At 48.5% G+C, this 16,575-nt stretch overlaps 6 protein-coding genes across 6 annotated transcripts; 2 read left to right on the top strand and 4 right to left on the bottom strand.

The window, feature by feature from the left end:
• Positions 1-589: 589 nt before the first annotated feature.
• Positions 590-1,700, bottom strand: F5147DRAFT_789776 (uncharacterized protein; the record flags this gene model as incomplete). The annotated part of the gene is made up of 4 exons (XM_041443034.1): positions 1,456-1,700; positions 1,201-1,403; positions 974-1,147; positions 590-925 (listed from the first exon to the last, which is right to left on the bottom strand). The coding sequence occupies exons 1-4, from the start codon at positions 1,643-1,645 to the stop codon at positions 590-592; spliced, it is 903 nt and encodes a 300-aa protein (XP_041285346.1). The 5' UTR covers positions 1,646-1,700.
• Positions 1,701-1,813: 113 nt separating this feature from the next.
• F5147DRAFT_781205 (uncharacterized protein) lies at positions 1,814-2,716 on the bottom strand (the record flags this gene model as incomplete). Its single annotated transcript, XM_041442594.1, has 3 exons — positions 1,814-2,071; positions 2,127-2,453; positions 2,510-2,716. 3 exons carry the CDS (start codon positions 2,714-2,716, stop codon positions 1,814-1,816), a joined length of 792 nt encoding a protein of 263 aa, XP_041285347.1.
• Positions 2,717-5,722: 3,006 nt separating this feature from the next.
• F5147DRAFT_748500 (uncharacterized protein) lies at positions 5,723-7,639 on the bottom strand (the record flags this gene model as incomplete). The annotated part of the gene is made up of 5 exons (XM_041440075.1): positions 5,723-5,931; positions 6,007-6,401; positions 6,467-6,969; positions 7,028-7,490; positions 7,581-7,639. The coding sequence occupies 5 exons, from the start codon at positions 7,637-7,639 to the stop codon at positions 5,723-5,725; spliced, it is 1,629 nt and encodes a 542-aa protein (XP_041285348.1).
• Positions 7,640-9,218: 1,579 nt separating this feature from the next.
• Positions 9,219-10,874, top strand: F5147DRAFT_658866 (uncharacterized protein; the record flags this gene model as incomplete). Its single annotated transcript, XM_041434508.1, has 7 exons — positions 9,219-9,428; positions 9,489-9,555; positions 9,678-9,894; positions 9,948-10,048; positions 10,088-10,303; positions 10,361-10,696; positions 10,843-10,874. 7 exons carry the CDS (start codon positions 9,219-9,221, stop codon positions 10,872-10,874), a joined length of 1,179 nt encoding a protein of 392 aa, XP_041285349.1.
• A 485-nt stretch (positions 10,875-11,359) lies between these two features.
• F5147DRAFT_658867 (uncharacterized protein) lies at positions 11,360-12,501 on the bottom strand (the record flags this gene model as incomplete). The annotated part of the gene is made up of 5 exons (XM_041434509.1): positions 11,360-11,565; positions 11,614-12,030; positions 12,136-12,229; positions 12,283-12,371; positions 12,393-12,501. The coding sequence occupies 5 exons, from the start codon at positions 12,499-12,501 to the stop codon at positions 11,360-11,362; spliced, it is 915 nt and encodes a 304-aa protein (XP_041285350.1).
• A 1,268-nt stretch (positions 12,502-13,769) lies between these two features.
• F5147DRAFT_658868 (uncharacterized protein) lies at positions 13,770-16,313 on the top strand (the record flags this gene model as incomplete). Its single annotated transcript, XM_041434510.1, has 7 exons — positions 13,770-13,931; positions 13,982-14,198; positions 14,250-14,656; positions 14,705-14,839; positions 14,895-14,987; positions 15,036-15,306; positions 15,355-16,313. The coding sequence occupies 7 exons, from the start codon at positions 13,770-13,772 to the stop codon at positions 16,311-16,313; spliced, it is 2,244 nt and encodes a 747-aa protein (XP_041285351.1).
• Between the last annotated feature and the right edge of the window lie 262 nt (positions 16,314-16,575).

The raw sequence follows: 16,575 nt of genomic DNA on the forward strand, positions 1-16,575 counted from the left end.
ATAGTGTACTAACCGGAGACGAGTGGGCCGAGGGATGGGGTGGGATATGATGTGGGTAAGGGTGTGTGGAGCATACAGACTATGCTAACCGGAGATGAGTGGGCCGAGGGATGGGGTGAGATATGAGGCAGGTAAACACATCCGGTACATGCAGAGTGCACTAACCGGAGACCACGATACATTATCCGGTGCAATGTATTCTTACGGCAATACCCATCCGGTCCATCTGGTATACACATCTGGGTCTATACCCATACAGTTCCACGATACATATCTGGTTCGGCTCAATTATCCACCCAGCACATGCGGAAACCATCTCAATACAGTAATAGAGTATACCACATATATACATACAGCTCCTACATATTTACACGGTCATATTTTGCATACTCTGTGCTCGGAGTCCCAACAAAATTGTGGATGCTGTCTCGCATGTACCACGCAGTAACAATCCGGTTGCCCTCTTCCACATTCATGGAATGTCTCACCAGTCGACATGATGAAGCCAGAATCGAGCCAGAGTCGTATAGAAACTTGATCCCGAGATTCATAAAGTCCATTACAACCGGGTGATACCTACCGGCAGTCGTCATGATATCAAATGCTGCTGGTCGACATTTGGGATCTCTATGAGGGGCGACCGGCGATTGCATATGATAGATACCACATTAAAGACAGATGTCCAGCGTTGAAGATGATAGTGCATCTTGTCTAATTCATATCTGGAAGCCCATTTACCAAGCCTGACTTGAGTTTCCATTCCGGCCCAATAAAGATCAGGGTGCATGACCCGAAGTGCAGCAGAGACGATGATACCGGACCTTTGAAGGGATGTCGTAATGTTGTGACCGGCATCACCTTTCAGTGCCGCTGATACCTCTGGCGAGAAGCCATCTTCCGGGTCAAGATTCGGAAAGCCGTGTTTCTACGATACTTCATACCAGAGATTTCAATGCACGACAACCGGACGCACCTCTCTTCCTTGTTGAAACCATGCAGGGGATATATTGATACAACCGGGGGTGACCATCCCATCTGGACTTATATGGAAGTTTGACCGGTTGGTCCTCCATTGAGTGATCTTGCTTGTTGTGATGCTATGCTTCAACAGACCACTCATGGAATGCGTGGCACCATGAATATCTTTCTGTGTCATACATCCGGGTAAGACGAAATTACATGGAGATGGGAAAAACAGACCATTATCATAGTGGTCAGTGCTCCAGGCAAATACCAGACAATGATTCTACCGCCGGAATCAATGACAACAGATGGGGTTGTCAAGAAACGCTCCTCTTCAGGGGGGAATCTGTTAAAAAGATTCTCCTCTCGTGTCTCACTTCGACCGGATTCATCTTTGTCCAGGGCGTCATTGTATCTAACCATGTTAATTTTAAGACGAACTGTGTCTGCAGGTCAGTTGACCAGAACAGATAAATGAGCTGGAGTACCTACCGGCGTTAGAGTAAGCAGTGGCCATCACATTGGCGAGCTGCTCCAAAGCAATGCAAGTGTCGATATCCAAGAGTCCAAGGTCCATATCCCTTACCGGTCGGTGAAGAATTGTTGCCATGAAAATCTCATGCACCAATTCACCGGCAAGGTATGTCTGGTACAAGGCCCAGTCAATTGGAATTGTAACCATGGCTTGCCGATTCAATCAAGTGACAGGAAAAGCACCACTGATACATCAATTGGAGAAAATAGCTCCATTTTCACACGACCTCTGATTGCATGAACAGACTTTTACATGCCGGTTTGTATAATAGATTGACCGGATACCAGCAGACAGTAGGGTGTACTTTAACTGTAACTACATGGAGGCAATGTCATCTGTATTTAACCTGTCAATGAGCGCCTGTGATGATGATACAGCTCTGGTGATTTCTTCAATGGGCCCAACCAATCCGGTCAACCGGTCACTGGAACACCTAAGATTCATCATCCTTATCTGCAACATGTCCAGCAACTCTCTCCCAGTTTGTGTCCGGTGGCACAACCCAATCGTCTCCAGCAGATTATCCGGACCCTGCGCAATATATGGGAGAAGGCCGGTCCTGACATGATCAGGCTGTCATGTATGGTGTTAGTATCTGGTGTTGAGAAAATCATATAGACTGACTGACGAGGTGTGAAAAGTGCCATGCAACCAAATCCATAACATCTTGGACAGATGACTTGGGCAACATATCCGAAACCCTGCAACAACCAAGTGATTCCTTCCACCAGTCATTGAAGTAGTCCGGCATATGAGCAATATCATAGTCATCTGATTTGTTCGAATCGGCAGACAGGCGCAATGACCGGATATCCTGCAAAATGGCATTGACATCCGGTCGCCGGTCCACCAAAGCATGCACGGTCATGGTTGAGAGCACATCCCTGAGAAGTTGAGGAATAGTAGCGGACAACCGGGTGATAAAACAGATGTTGATGAAAGGCGTTACAAAGGTCTATATGACAGAGAAAAGATGAGGGCATGAGAGTATCAGCATGACCGGCCACCCACATCCATCTCCCATTTCATCAGGGTGTAGAAAGCCTCTGCATAACCAGGCAGGGCCGGTGCAAAACTCTTGTCAACATACAGGCGCATGGCCAGCATCCGGGAATTGGCATAAAACAGTGCACGAGAGATATCTGCAGCTGTGATGTGATGGCCCTTTGCAGCAATGATTAGTTGCTCAGGGGGAATGAGAGTTGCAGTATTGTTCATGGAGAGAAATGTGAGGTGTATATTACATAATAGGTATTATCAACCGGTAACCTCGATTATGTAACTAGCCGGTACCAACAACCACCTCAACCGGTACCGGTACCGGTACTTGTAGCTGAACAATCATTTTGCGAAAAGAATCCTCTGCATGTGCCGCCAGTTGGTCATATATGTGAGATTGTCTGGCAGCATAACATGTATGTCCGGTGAGCCCTGCAGATGTTGCGTCGCGCATGTGACCGAGCCATTGCTTGGCTCTATGTTTAAAGAAATAATCGACCACTGCATTTCATGTTTGACAAGCATAACCTCCTCATTCCAGCGGTCGCGCAGTGCTTTTGTCTGGAGCCAATTTACCCGGTAAACTATGATGAAGCACATGAGACCGGACAACCGGGAGTAACCAGAAGCACCGGACACTCACATTCTGTCATCCAGTCATTTCCGGACGTGTCTCCTTGAACATCCAAGGACCAAAACCACGAAAGAGTGGTATCCCTCTGACCACGTGCATTTGGATCAGCCACCACAGAGCTGGCTTTCAAGTCTTCTTTCTTCAAAGGAAGATATTTTGTCAGGAGGTCGTGGTCAGGGAGCTTCGCCAGCTGCGACTGGCATTTCGAATATATACTAGCATTGAGATTGACTGCTGTTTCTACTGAGCGAACTCGAGTCCATGCCCTTGTGGATGAAGCCTGTGACTTGGCTGACCGGACAGTATTGCGGAATATAACAGCTTTATTGCCTAAATGCACTCTAATGGCGTGGAGTGCGTCATTGGCCTGGCCTTCTCGTAGGGCAATTTCTTCTTTCATGAGATTGGTGAGACCTAACTCCCTGCACCTCACCTCACCAATGTTGGATGGCAGTGGTATGACAGTTAGCTCCAGTTGAAATATGGAAGCATCGTGAATGTCCGGACCGGTGTAGGGATTCATTTCTGGCTGGGCTTGCAGAGACTGTTTTTACCTTAGTGTTATGTTTGCACTTTTGTAGCTTACATAAGGAAGTTACCTTTTCACCAGTTCTACTATGAGTCTGAGTATTCAGCAAGTTTCTATCATATTTCCTCTTCTCTGAGCCTTGAGCCTGGTCCAGAAACCCTTTAGGGTCGAATAGCAGCTAGGTTCTGCAAGACCCAACATTGTTCAGACTCACCATCTGAATTGTTGTACCTTCAACTGGAGCCCACCGCGAGGGTTTCTTGTGTTTCTAGGCTCTTCCAGCTCTCCAATCATCCCCCAAATTCGCCTATTATCCTACCACAGTCATTCCTTATCAGCTTCTCCCATATTTCCAAGTTTTCAGCATCTTGTCCTCCTCCCCAGCGCATTGATAAGCGTTTTTCTCACGCGTTTTTCGAGCGGATCTCTCGCAAACTTAGGGTCGTATTCCCCACGTCCGTCCGGTCATTTTGAGCCCTGGCTCATCGAATTTGGAGCAGTAGTTGTGGAGTTATCGAGTTTTTGGTGTTTTTGAGAAGTTGAGGGGAGATAAGGATTTTCTGGGTGCTCAAAGGCCTGTCTCTTTTAGCTCTTTTGGCCATTTACCATCCTTCAGTGGCTCTGTCCATTGCCCCAATCTGCTTCTTGATAGGACCAGCCCTTGTTGCCCTGCACCATACCCCTTCCTCCTCCTCCCTCTTGCACCTCCGCACTTTTTCGCACTTTCACCAGCCCATTTCGCATTGGAACCCCCTCGACCCTATACCCGTTTTGAGGCCCTCATTCATGGCTTTCATTCGCGCCCATCGCCGCCCCGATCTGCTCCGTCGTTCGCCCACCATTTGCGTTTTCCACCGCCCCTCTATTTTATCGCACATTTACACCATTTTATCTATATCTCCTCGCCCCTCGATCGCGCACCTATTAACCCTATACTCGTTCTGACCGCATTCGCCGCCGCTTTCCATCCGTCCGCCCCGCTTCCCGATACGTCTGCGCGTTCCTCCGCAATCCGCACTTCTCGCGTTTCCCTCCATTTTCCACCATTTCCTTCATTTCTCACCCAGTTCTCCACCAATCCTAGTCGACCCTATACTCATTTCGAAGCCCTCGTTCGCCTCTTTCTATCCGTCTACTCCCCATCGTCACCCATGCAACCATCATCGCGGTTTTTATCACTTTATCGTCGCTGCTCCTCCAGTACTCAAAGCAAAGTCTGGAGATTATCATTTTATTGCATTGCCTGACCCTCACTCACTGGCGCAGTTTACCTGGCATACGCGTCAAGGAAACAAAAGGTGTTTGAGGACCCCCAGGTTAGTTTTCTTAGTTTAGCTTAGCTTTGGTTTGCATAGGTAGATGACTGGGGACAGTCATGATTCAAAGTTCCCATGAGATGTAGGGATTCATTTCTGGCTGGGCTTGCAGAGACTGTTTTTACCTTAGTGTTATGTTTGCACTTTTGTAGCTTACATAAGGAAGTTACCTTTTCACCAGTTCTACTATGAGTCTGAGTATTCAGCAAGTTTCTATCATATTTCCTCTTCTCTGAGCCTTGAGCCTGGTCCAGAAACCCTTTAGGGTCGAATAGCAGCTAGGTTCTGCAAGACCCAACATTGTTCAGACTCACCATCTGAATTGTTGTACCTTCACCGGGATTTTGATCTTCATCGAAATCAGAGTAATCTTCATAATTATCATCGAGTGAATTGCGAACAATTACCGGAAAATCCGGGTCATTGACATCGACATCGCCTCCAAGATAAGTAGGTGCCATCTCCAGAAACCTCGTAATCTGAGTGTGAAGCTTATCCCGGCATCGTGCCACTTTCAACAATTGCATATCTGTTGGGTGTGTTCGTAACCTTTTCACATCCCTGGAGAGAGATATCTGGGACTCCTCTATAGTGAGACCGGTTGCAAGCCAAGTGGCAGCTCCTCGTCGACCGGGGGGGTTGATGACCGGATGGTCAGTGCAATTTTGAGCCTGCAACAGGCGCAACTCCTGCTGTTTTCTTGTTGGAGCTGCACGACCATGTGATCAGACCTGCCGGACGATCAATCAAAGTAGACACTTGCCCCTTTCCAACTGGACCTCATAGATGTCCATAGCTGCAGGATCCTCCACTCTGTTTGCATGAGCGATCGCCTCCTCTTCCTTCCATAGAATGACCATGTCAGGCTGGGCTGTCTCGTTGAGATTATCAAATGCAAGTTTGCTCTCTGCAGCACCCTTGATAGCCTCTTTCAACTTTCTGGACAGAAACTTAGCTACCGGACGAGCCAGCCGGTCATGCGTTATCACGAGTAAGACAATATATGTGCATCCGGTGATCAATGACTTACTTATACGAATCATTTTCATAAAGTTGCAATCATTCATCTGATAATCCAATACCTCCTTGCGATGGGGAGTTCCCATGCCCCTGGCCGATGGAGAGATTATATTCAAAGGTGCCCAGAGGGTCTCCATAATCTCTCCATCTATCCTGCTGGTCCCATGGATGAAATTTGATGCATACCGGACAAAGCAGCTGTCTTGATGTCCATGTACGTGCCACAAACCTATTCCGGGAATGATATCCATACCAATGGGGATGGAAAGATACATGCTAGAAGCGATCCGGTCCTTCAAATACTTGTTATACTGACAATTTATGTCATAGAATGTTATGGCACGAGAGATTCCGTTGGTCTTATAGTTGAGCGCTTGACTTAATGCATAGTCCATGTTCATCTGCCTGATCATTCCAGGTTAGAGTTGTAAGATCAGTGATTGATGCGACCGGATGCAATATGTACGAACCTTTCGCCTTTCTGAAAGTCCACCATGGAGTGTGGGACAAAACATCCATGCCGTGCACATGCACATCCTCCTATACCAGTGGCCTCCAGCCTTTGCCATGAGGCGTTTGCTTGATTAACTGCTCGGTGATTATTACAATCTGACCTTTGGACATGGTCACGAGCAATGGCTAAATGGCTCTTGTATCTATCATCGGAGACCATGAATCCCAGACCATCCATTAATGATACTTCATCTGATGGATTCACCGGATGCATGTGCTCGGCTTTGAAATTTCCATCCATGACCAAATATCTAGTCATGAGCCAGGAAGGTGTATCGTCTGACTGGGTGACTGTACTGGTAGACAGGTCCAAGTTTATACCCGGTTGTGGACATGCCGGGCAAAATAGGGCGAGATCGCCGTCCTTCAGCTGGTCATCTTTGTGGGCAAATCCATGCCACTTGTAAAGCTTGCATTGTCGCCACTGCCTGGCAGCTCTCATGAGCTCTCTGTAGCGATCCTACGGATATTGTTCTTTAATGACCGGAAGACAATGCACCAAGTGAAACTCAGCTCACCGGAACCATCAGTGGAAAGATGCTCGAGGTTAGTCTGCGAATTTTGCTGTAGTAATTCATGGCTGATGTACCGCACTCGAGATTGTCTAACAGAAAGTCGTCCAAGACGGCGAATGTGAATGCAGTTTTCGGTCTGGTGAAAGATGCTGGGAACAAGCCGGCTTGAAAAAGCTGCATGTCTCGGCTGAGAGCACTGGGGCAGTGGCAATAACATATGGAAAGGGAGTGAACACCGGACTTGTCTACTATAGTTATCGCCGGCTGATCCGGGTCTCTGACCGGTGGAATGAAAGGTCCCTCTGGATAATTGTCATCTATATCGTCATCGGTGTCTGACCATTGAAAGACATCAGATGAGTAATCCGTGCTGCTGCTGGGACATGGAGTGCCGTTGTGAGCAAGGTGAATGTGCAGGCCAACTTTAAGGAGTGAAGTTTCTTGAAAAAATGATCCGGTCCATTGACTGATGCGATGGAATGGATGTCATTGATGCTGAATTCTGCAACAGTCTGTGCAAAAGAGTGGCTCGTTGAAACAGCCATGACATCTATACACCCCATCCTTCTTGCAGACTGAACAAAGTCGGTCAGGTGGAGGGGCTTCTCTGACCATGAGTGAATTTATGTAGTCCTTGAACTTGCATTTCCATTGCTGGAGATATGCATTCTGACTCTGTGTGATCCGGTCAGACCCAGACTCTGGAAATGAAGACGACTGTTGCTTGCCAGAGATTTCGGAAATTTAGGCTGTGGGATGTCACCTTGGTCAAAGTTGAAATTGGTGCCTTCATACAGCAAGTGAGGGGACCCAGATATATGCTTCGAGGGAGATTTTGTCGGTGATGATGTTACCTGACCGTGTTTTCCGAGCCCATGAATCTTTCACCCAAGATGACCTGGATCCTCTAGTTGTAGTTGTTTCCTTGAGCTTATACAGCTGAGGCAATCGTTTCTTCGTAGGAGGGGTGTATGTGATTCCCTTTTCTTTGGTCTTTCGCATGTTGATGCCACAACTGGACAGGATAAGTATGCTGAACACTTGACTTGGGTGCCTTCCATCAATTTTCCGGACTCCGGGCGATTTGAACTGTCGAGATTACCACATTTTCCCTCGTTAGTCATTGAACTACCCAATCATTCATCAAGGGACCAATTGATCCGGTGTTGTCCAGACTCCAAATGGTTTGAACAGTCGGGATTACCACATTGTTGCTGTGATGATCTTGTAATATTATCTCCGGTTGGGATATATTAAGGTTGGAGTCACCGAGGGTTGCCATAGTTGCATCATCTCACAAACACCATAATCCTGCCATTAACACAAGTCGCATGGATTTCATGTTCAAGTTAGATGACAATTGACTTGATAAAGTACGTCGACCGGAGGTTACATTTCGAGGTTCAAATACTTGTCTAGCCAGTGTTCCGGAGTGTTGGTCTTAGACAAGTAATTCAGTTAATTAAGAGGGTTCAGCAGTAATACATGCTTCTTTCGGTCAGATGATTGATGAGTCTGGCAAAGTGAATACATTGATTATCCTTCAGTCGAGGGCACTGGCATTGCAAAACATGCTCTGAGAGAACAGTTCAAACCCAATAACCCACTCTATGGACGCAAACAGGCTTCTTGTTTGATCTTCCGGACACCGGCTGTTTGTATGCACATTTATGTTGGCCTCCAAAGTCATTTGTGAGGATACTTACTCAAACAGGTTGTGGAATATGATTGCACAGGGCCTGTATGCAGTACTTGAGGGCTGTATGCTGCCCATATACTATATTCTACAGATCTAAGTATGCATGCTTGTGCAGATCTCAATTCTATGCATTAGAAACACGTAGGGTGTCAAGGGAATCATACCAATCATACAAATGAACAAGTACTGGACAATCTCTTGTTCGGTTTGCGGGCATGTACATGAGTTATGTCTGTGGCATGCAGTACCGGAGGGCTGTATGCTGCCCATATATTATATAATACACATCTAAGTACTTGTGCTTTTACAGTTCTCTTCTATGTATCAGAAACACAGGATGTCAAGGGAATCATACCAATCAAACCAACGAACAAGTATTGGACAATCTCTTGTTCGGTTTGCAGTCACGTACATAGGTTATGTAACCTAATACTGTGAGACACGCATGCATCCTTTCTTCTACCAAGACATCAACTGCTCCTCAACTGCTTTACCATGCCCCGGTCCAACTCATCAGTCGACAGCCCACAAAAGACCAAGCAGAAGAAATTGACCGAGGAAGAGGTGCTGGTCTTAAAATCCCACCTAGAAGAATGGAAGGAAGCCGCTGCCGACGATAGAAAAAAGATTCTGAAGGCGGTCATAAAAGAGGCAAAGGTGCATGCCCCTGCTATGGATGACCGGTCATTGAAGAACAGAAAATATGTGAGCGGTTGAACTTCAAATTTGATGCACGGTGACTGACTTTTATCATAATGTATTGAGATGTACCGGGACTGGTTATATAACCGGAGATCTGAAAAGACTCGAAAAAAGAAGGCCAGCAAGTTGGGTCAGAAATGGACTTCCCGGATGGTCATAGAACAACTGCGCAAGGAGGAGATCATCGAAAAGACCGGAGCGATGCCAGGATCAAAGACTTTATTGAAAGATATCAGACAACACTCACTGCAGTCATGGCCGGTCTATCTAAAGAGGAGCTGGAGGAAGCTCAGAACACTGCGATTGAGTGGTCTGCCAAGACTCCTCCTGCAGCTGTCCAGGTGGACTTTGCAAAGAAGAAAGCACCCGGTTTGATGAAGGACCTGGCGTCCAAGTTGTGGAAGCAGGCCGGTATGAGAATTTTTATATTATCGGCATGGAAAGAGGAGGACGAAGTGCGTATCAATGGGTGAGTTCCAGTTCACACTCAACCTGGTAAATGAATCCTGATCCGGTCGGAAGAATCGACTTCAATGAAAAGTTGGAGGGCAATAGTTTTACCGATACAAAGGACTGGAAGCCCATGTTATCAGAGTGGAATGCCTACGCTGGAGAAGAGTTCGGTGAGCTTCTGTTTGACAATCTTGCAACATTCAGTCAAGTACTTATGCGACATGGGGTGAACTCAGATGTTGACCTGAATAATGATGACAATGATAGTGAGGGGGAGGCGAAAAAAGGCAGGAAGAAAGGCAAAAAGAAGGACGAATATCCTTTGGAGGTGGATAGCTATGGGCTTCCGGTCATACCGGACGTGAAAGAGCTGAACCTCGAGAGTAAAAAGCGTCTTATAAGGACGTTCCTCACAAAACACTACAGTCAGTTTCACAAATGATGCGTCTGGAGAGTTGATCAACTGACCGGCGATTTCTCAGGGTTGTGCAGCCAACAACCAAAGGCGTCTGTGCCTTGGGCCTCAGTGAGGAAGGCTCAGGGGGACTTTATTGCAGTCAAGTTTTTACCTACCGGCTGGAAGCTTGACGATCCGTCAAAGATTCGGTTGGCTGACGCTGACCGGCTGTTGGAATTGTGGTGTCAAAGACAGAAGGACCATGTTCGCCCAACCTTTGAATTTAAAGGCTGGGAAGGTGACGATAAGACGATGAGAGAACCGGCAGAGGCGACTTCTGGAAAGGGTTCTGACACGAGACGCAAGAATCCGGTGAAAAAACATACCGGAAAGCGCACCGGGAGGGTGGAACAGGAATCGAGTAGTGAGGACGAAGATAAGGATGACGACGACGATAAGGATGATGACGAAGATAAGGATGACGACGAAGAGAAGGACGATGATGATGACAATGGCACATCGCCACCTCCAATGTCAAAACCTGTCAAAAATCGCCTACCGGTCAAGAAATCCAGGCCGGTCAACGCACGCAGCACTAGTCCGGCTGCATCTGCTGCAGAGCACGAAGATCCTTGCCCACCGGTCAAGACATCCAGGCCGGTTCCATTACCACCTAAATCAAAATCAACCAAGAAGCGTGGTAGGGTTGGTCACATTCAATCTGATTTAGAGTCGGACAGTCGGTCACCAGGAAAGAAATCCAAGCCCAACAACGCCAGCACCGGTTCCGCGCAATCAACCGGTCATCGTGACAACCATCCTCCGCCTTCAAAGAGTCGTGCATTTGGTCCTACATCCGGTGCTCATGGCAAGAAGAAAAATCACAAGGGACCGGTGCCCAAACCAAAGGCCACCGGCAAGAAAGCCAAAGGACATGAAGCCCAGACCACCAATCATGAGCCAAAGCGCTCTCTTAGAAGTGCAAAGGCCTCTTACAAAGCTCAGTATATGCAGTAGTAGTAATGTGGATTTTTGCATGCAATTTGTCTAGGGTGTAGATAGCATTTGACCGGAACTACATACTTCATGTTGCAAGTCGAGATATGGATATCAGTTGACATGCCAGCAACAACTCTTGTGTGCTGTCAAGAACTTGCTGTCTTGCAATGGCCTCGTCCGGCGACATTGCATTGCTCGCCCGGTCCATGTCCAACCGGTGCATTGCAATCCGCAAATCGCCTACAGCCCGCTGGATTACAAATCCAATGGGATCCGGTCGAATGACAGCAACTGAATTTCAACAGTCAGTACAATATCTGAAGCAACAGGAAGGCTTACAAGATCGATCCGGGTCAAATTGTGCCGGATCCACATCAAAACCCATCTCCAGAGGGTTGTCATCCGGCGTGATATCATTGGTGTCGAAGCCCATCTCCAGCACCCCATCTGTGTGTCCAGCCGGATCACTAATGTCGATGTCGAACCCCATCTCCAGAGCCCCACCTGTGTTTCCGGCTGAATCACTGACGTCAATATCGAACCCCAAATCTAGCACATCTTCGACGTCCGACTCTGGTGGAAATCCCAATTCCAGCATCTCATCATGTGACTGTTCATCGTCAGACATGGTGGGGAATTGCATATCCAAGATGTCCGGCTGTGGGTGGTTGCGAGTGTCGGTTATCCGGTCGTCATCTGACGAAGGAAAACCCAAGTCCAATGACCGGTGGTCACCCTCGGTTTGGAAGCGGACCGCTGTAGGGATTCATTTCTGGCTGGGCTTGCAGAGACTGTTTTTACCTTAGTGTTATGTTTGCACTTTTGTAGCTTACATAATCAAGTTACCTTTTCACCAGTTACCAGTATGAGTCTGAGTATTCAGCAAGTTTTCATGATATTTCCTCTTCTCTGAGCCTTGAGCCTGGTCCAGAAACCCTTTAGGGTCGAATAGCAGCTAGGTTCTGCAAGACCCAACATTGTTCAGACTCACCATCTGAATTGTTGTACCTTCACCGCCTTCAATCTATTCCCATCTCTCAACCGGTCATGGGCGGACAGGACATCTAGGTCTTCAAAGGTAATGTGAATGGTCTTTGCTATGCATGAGATGAACTCACATTCACCCATGCTTGCACAATCCATCAAAGGGTTGTTGTAAGTGCGCTCATCGCGCCCTGGCTGCAAGATGTCAAATACTAGAATGCCGGATAATGTCAACCGGTCCATTGTTGTAGTAGATAGATTGTTACCTTCATCCTCACTAGACACATGTAGGTCATGCTGGGCCTTGGCTGACGGTCGCATCCTTCTCTTTTTAATTTTAATGAAAGGGTTGTATAAATCCGCGGTGAAGGTTCAACGATACAGCAAGGCACGAACAGTGCTCCTGACTGTATCTATAATTGTTGTAAGGTCGTGCGTTGCCTAGTCTGCTATACTTGAGACGACAAGTGCGTTCGACCCTAAAGGGGAAGCGAGTGCAGCAAGGATCTAGAGGTATGCGCTGAAAGCGCTACTGGTTGGCCAATGCGAAGCGCGAGAAAGCGCAGGTGCGCGCAAGGCGCGGGAATGCGCGCGTGTATGGCGCGAAGCGCAGGAAAGCGTGCACGTGTATACAGATATGAGAGAGAGTAAGAGTGAGTTTGCTTAAGTGATGATATGATGTAAGACAAGAGAAGAGAGATGCGAGGTGTGAACAAATAGATTTCTACTATGTTCTGCTAGGTGAATAGTGGGTAGTAACCAGTAAGTCCTCTGTCGTTCTGGTGGGAGAGTAAGTTAGTAAGTAAGTATGTACTGCTGGCGCTTAAGTATGGCGCCTAAGCGCTGTCATGCGGAGCCGAAGCGCTACCGAGTAAGGTATGTAAAGATATATGTAAGTAAGGGTCCATGATAAAAATAAAGATGGAACGATATGCAAATGTGAGAAATGGAAATATACGCACTAGGGAACTTGGTGGACAGTGGATGGATGCTTCCGGATGGCTGGCGCTATAGGGCGCTACAGCGCGGGAAAGCGCGCGCGCATATACATCGTGAAGCGTGGGAAAGGTACGCGCGCATGGCGCGCGTTGCGCGGGAAAGCTGCGCCTCATATAGAGATAGCTGCAGGTAGCACACAGAGTGATGCTACAAGTTCGTGCCATGTACTCCCCAGTGAAAACTGCCATATTGCACAATGAGAGGCATGAGTCTCTACAGCGGCCTTCATAAGATCACCGGAAGAATAGACGTTCTGCTGCAGCCTGTGACCGGATGATTTCTTCACAGGTTGGGTAGTTACAATTGATTGGTGATGACGTGTCAGCCGCACAATGTGATCTTCAGAGTTAAAAATAGACACTTAAAAAATAGATGCTGACAACGAACAATGGACTCGGATATTTCCGGATCGGGCCGGGCTGCCAGTTGCCGAAATTTTCACAAGTGTGGTTGTTGAACACGTCTCTTCCGGATTACTTGTCCACTAAGTTTACTGCAATCATCTCCCTGCAATGTCTTCTCACTCTACCTCTACTTCTGCGTCTGCCGCTGCCGCTGCCAACCAGGCTCTCATAGCTCTTGTCGCCCGGCTCACTGAGATGGTTCAAGATGTCAACCGGTTGCCGTCACAAGAGGAAAAAATGGAGTTGAGCTGGAAGATTGCGCGTCAAGTGGTATGTTTCATTACCTGTCAATTGTCTTGATTGATACTATAGTCACATAGAATGACGCAATTCGCACCTATGGGAAGGAGGCTTCCTATGTTCCCCCAGGCCTGCTGTCACTTGCAGCTGAGATCTTTCGCGCTCAGAGGCGCACCACACAATTGGTGGAAGTACTGGATTGGACCCGTCTTGGGAACAATCAGGACATGTGCATGAAGCACCCATTGTACAGTAAGACATTGGGTGCTGCACCACCTATTGCGTCTGCAGCTCCTGGTGAGTGTCTTCCTCCTCTCATCCCACCTGTACTCACACCTGAGACTGCAGTAGCAACTGCACCGGTACCGGCACCACCACCTGCTCCTGCTCCTGCACCACCACCTGCTCCCACACCTGCACCACCACCTGCTCCCACCCCTGCACCTGCACCTGCACCACCACCGGTACCGGTGCCTGCGCGAGATGCCAGCATTCGCATGCCAAAACGCGCAGCATCCGGTGAAACTGCACCGGCAGGGTCATCGACGACGCAGAAACGTCGACTCAGCACCAGCCCTCCTGTGCCTCGTGGCAACCGGTCCCGGAAGCCTGTCGTCAAGTCAAAGGTGATCTTGTCCGACACTGACACCACTGACGGTGAGATGGTGAAGGGGAAGGGGAAGGCAAAGGCGCTGGAAGTTGACGGCAATGAGGATGACGACGTCATTGACGTTGATGATCTTCCGGACGTTCAGGTAAGTGTTTGTTGCTCCTACATTCAACATTACTGACGCTGACAACAGCCCCGGAAATCAATGCGCAAGGCTGTTGTCCCTGCAAAAAAGCAGGGCAAACTGAAGGCAAGTCAGTTTGTTGCGACCGCAGATGATGAAGAAGATGAATTGGAGGAGGATGAAGACGCACAAGGCAAATCCAAGGTAAGTTCTTGATTTTCTGTATATATCTACCAGTCCATCGCTGATCATAGTGCAGGCCACTTTACGACCAGGGAAGCGACAAAAATTGGCAAGTTCCACCCAGTCCAAGGGCAAGGCCACCGGCAGGAAGACCAAGGTCCAAGAACCGGTGAGTCTTCCTGTCGCTGCTAGCTGTTTCAATGCTGATTTATTATAGCCTCGTGCTGATGGACCTCTGCCGCCTTGTGAGAGATGCCAGGCGAAGAAGGTGGAGTGTTGCCCCCGGTTGACAAAGAAAGGCGATGTCGCCTCGACATGCACGTTGTGCCATGTCTGGAAGATGGCTTGCATCCGTCCGGATACAGAGAGTGCCACCGTTACCCCCACCACTGACACTGCACCACCTGCAGCCGCAGTCACCACGCGCTCTAAGACGACCCGGTCCAAAGCGACCGGCAAGAAGATGGTGGGGAAATCTAATGTGAAAGGTAAGTCTTTTGCTTCCGGTTGCTTTGTGTTTCTCACCATGCTTGTAGAAAAGAAAATCCGGCAACCTAGTCCTATCGAAGAGGAAGACGACAACATTGAGATGTTCGATGGCACTGTGGGTGTGCCGGGTGCCCAACAGCAATCCACCCCTTTGGCGTCAGCAGACGATTTCCCTGCGGATCACTGGATCGAGCCCGGCACTGACGAGTTGCCACCTCCAGCTCCATCACCGGCCATGGCCTCAGAGGACAACATCTGGTTCTCACCGTTACCGGTCGTTCGCACACCACCCACCCGGCACCCCCTTTCTCATGACCAGATGGAGGCCATGTTGGCCCAAATTCGCGTTGAGATGGAGGACCTTCATACACGCGATCGATTGGAAATGGACTTTCAGCAAGGTCGCCTGGAGCGTTGCATGGACCTTGCAGAGGCATCTGACAGTGCAATGTCCATGCAGGTGGATGAACTCGAGCGGGATATGCAGGTGCAGCGTGGACTCCTCTCTGAGTGCACTGCCGAAGTGAGAGGCATTGTCAGGTATCTGAGGGAGCATAGATCCGCTCAAACACCAGCATCAACTCCACCGCCGGCATTCAATCCACCTCCCATCACAGCTCCTGGCCCATCCATCAGTGCGTTTGCCCGAGCTGTCACCAACAATGTGTTCACCCCAGATGTATCTTGGATGGGTGCACAGACCGGTGGTGATGCGTTTGGTGACACTGCAGATGGCTCACCAGTCGCAAGGCTTAACCGGGTGCCATCCACTCCCACCAACATCCCTCCACTGACCATGAGGGAATCCAGATCATCTGTTCCTCCAGCTGGATCTCCGGCTATGCCATCTCCTGATCCCCCGGTTGCCGGACCATCAAGTATGCCAGCTGATGCACAGTCCATCTCGGCTCCTTTGCCACGTGTGCGATATGGTCCTCTATCTCAACAAGGTCGGTCAGTGAGTGCTAGATATCCAAGCAAGCCTTCCGGTGATGGGACACAGTAGCACATCATTCATGTTTTCATATGTACCTGTCGTCTACATTGTGTTGTCAACCTTGCATGCTTTCAATGAATATGATTTGACTTGCATAACTTGCATTTAGTGAGAATATCCTGGTACCAGATGGCCCTCTGCCGGCTCATCTATATCATCCATTTCACCTTCACCGCTATCACACAGCGCACTATCAGATTATGTTCATGCTCATCCGGCTCATCTGTATCATCCATTTCACCTTCACATGCATCACACTGACCACTACCGG

This window comes from Suillus discolor (assembly GCF_016758755.1).
Source record: "Suillus discolor strain FC423 chromosome Unknown F5147scaffold_128, whole genome shotgun sequence".
NCBI lineage: Eukaryota > Fungi > Basidiomycota > Agaricomycetes > Boletales > Suillaceae > Suillus > Suillus discolor.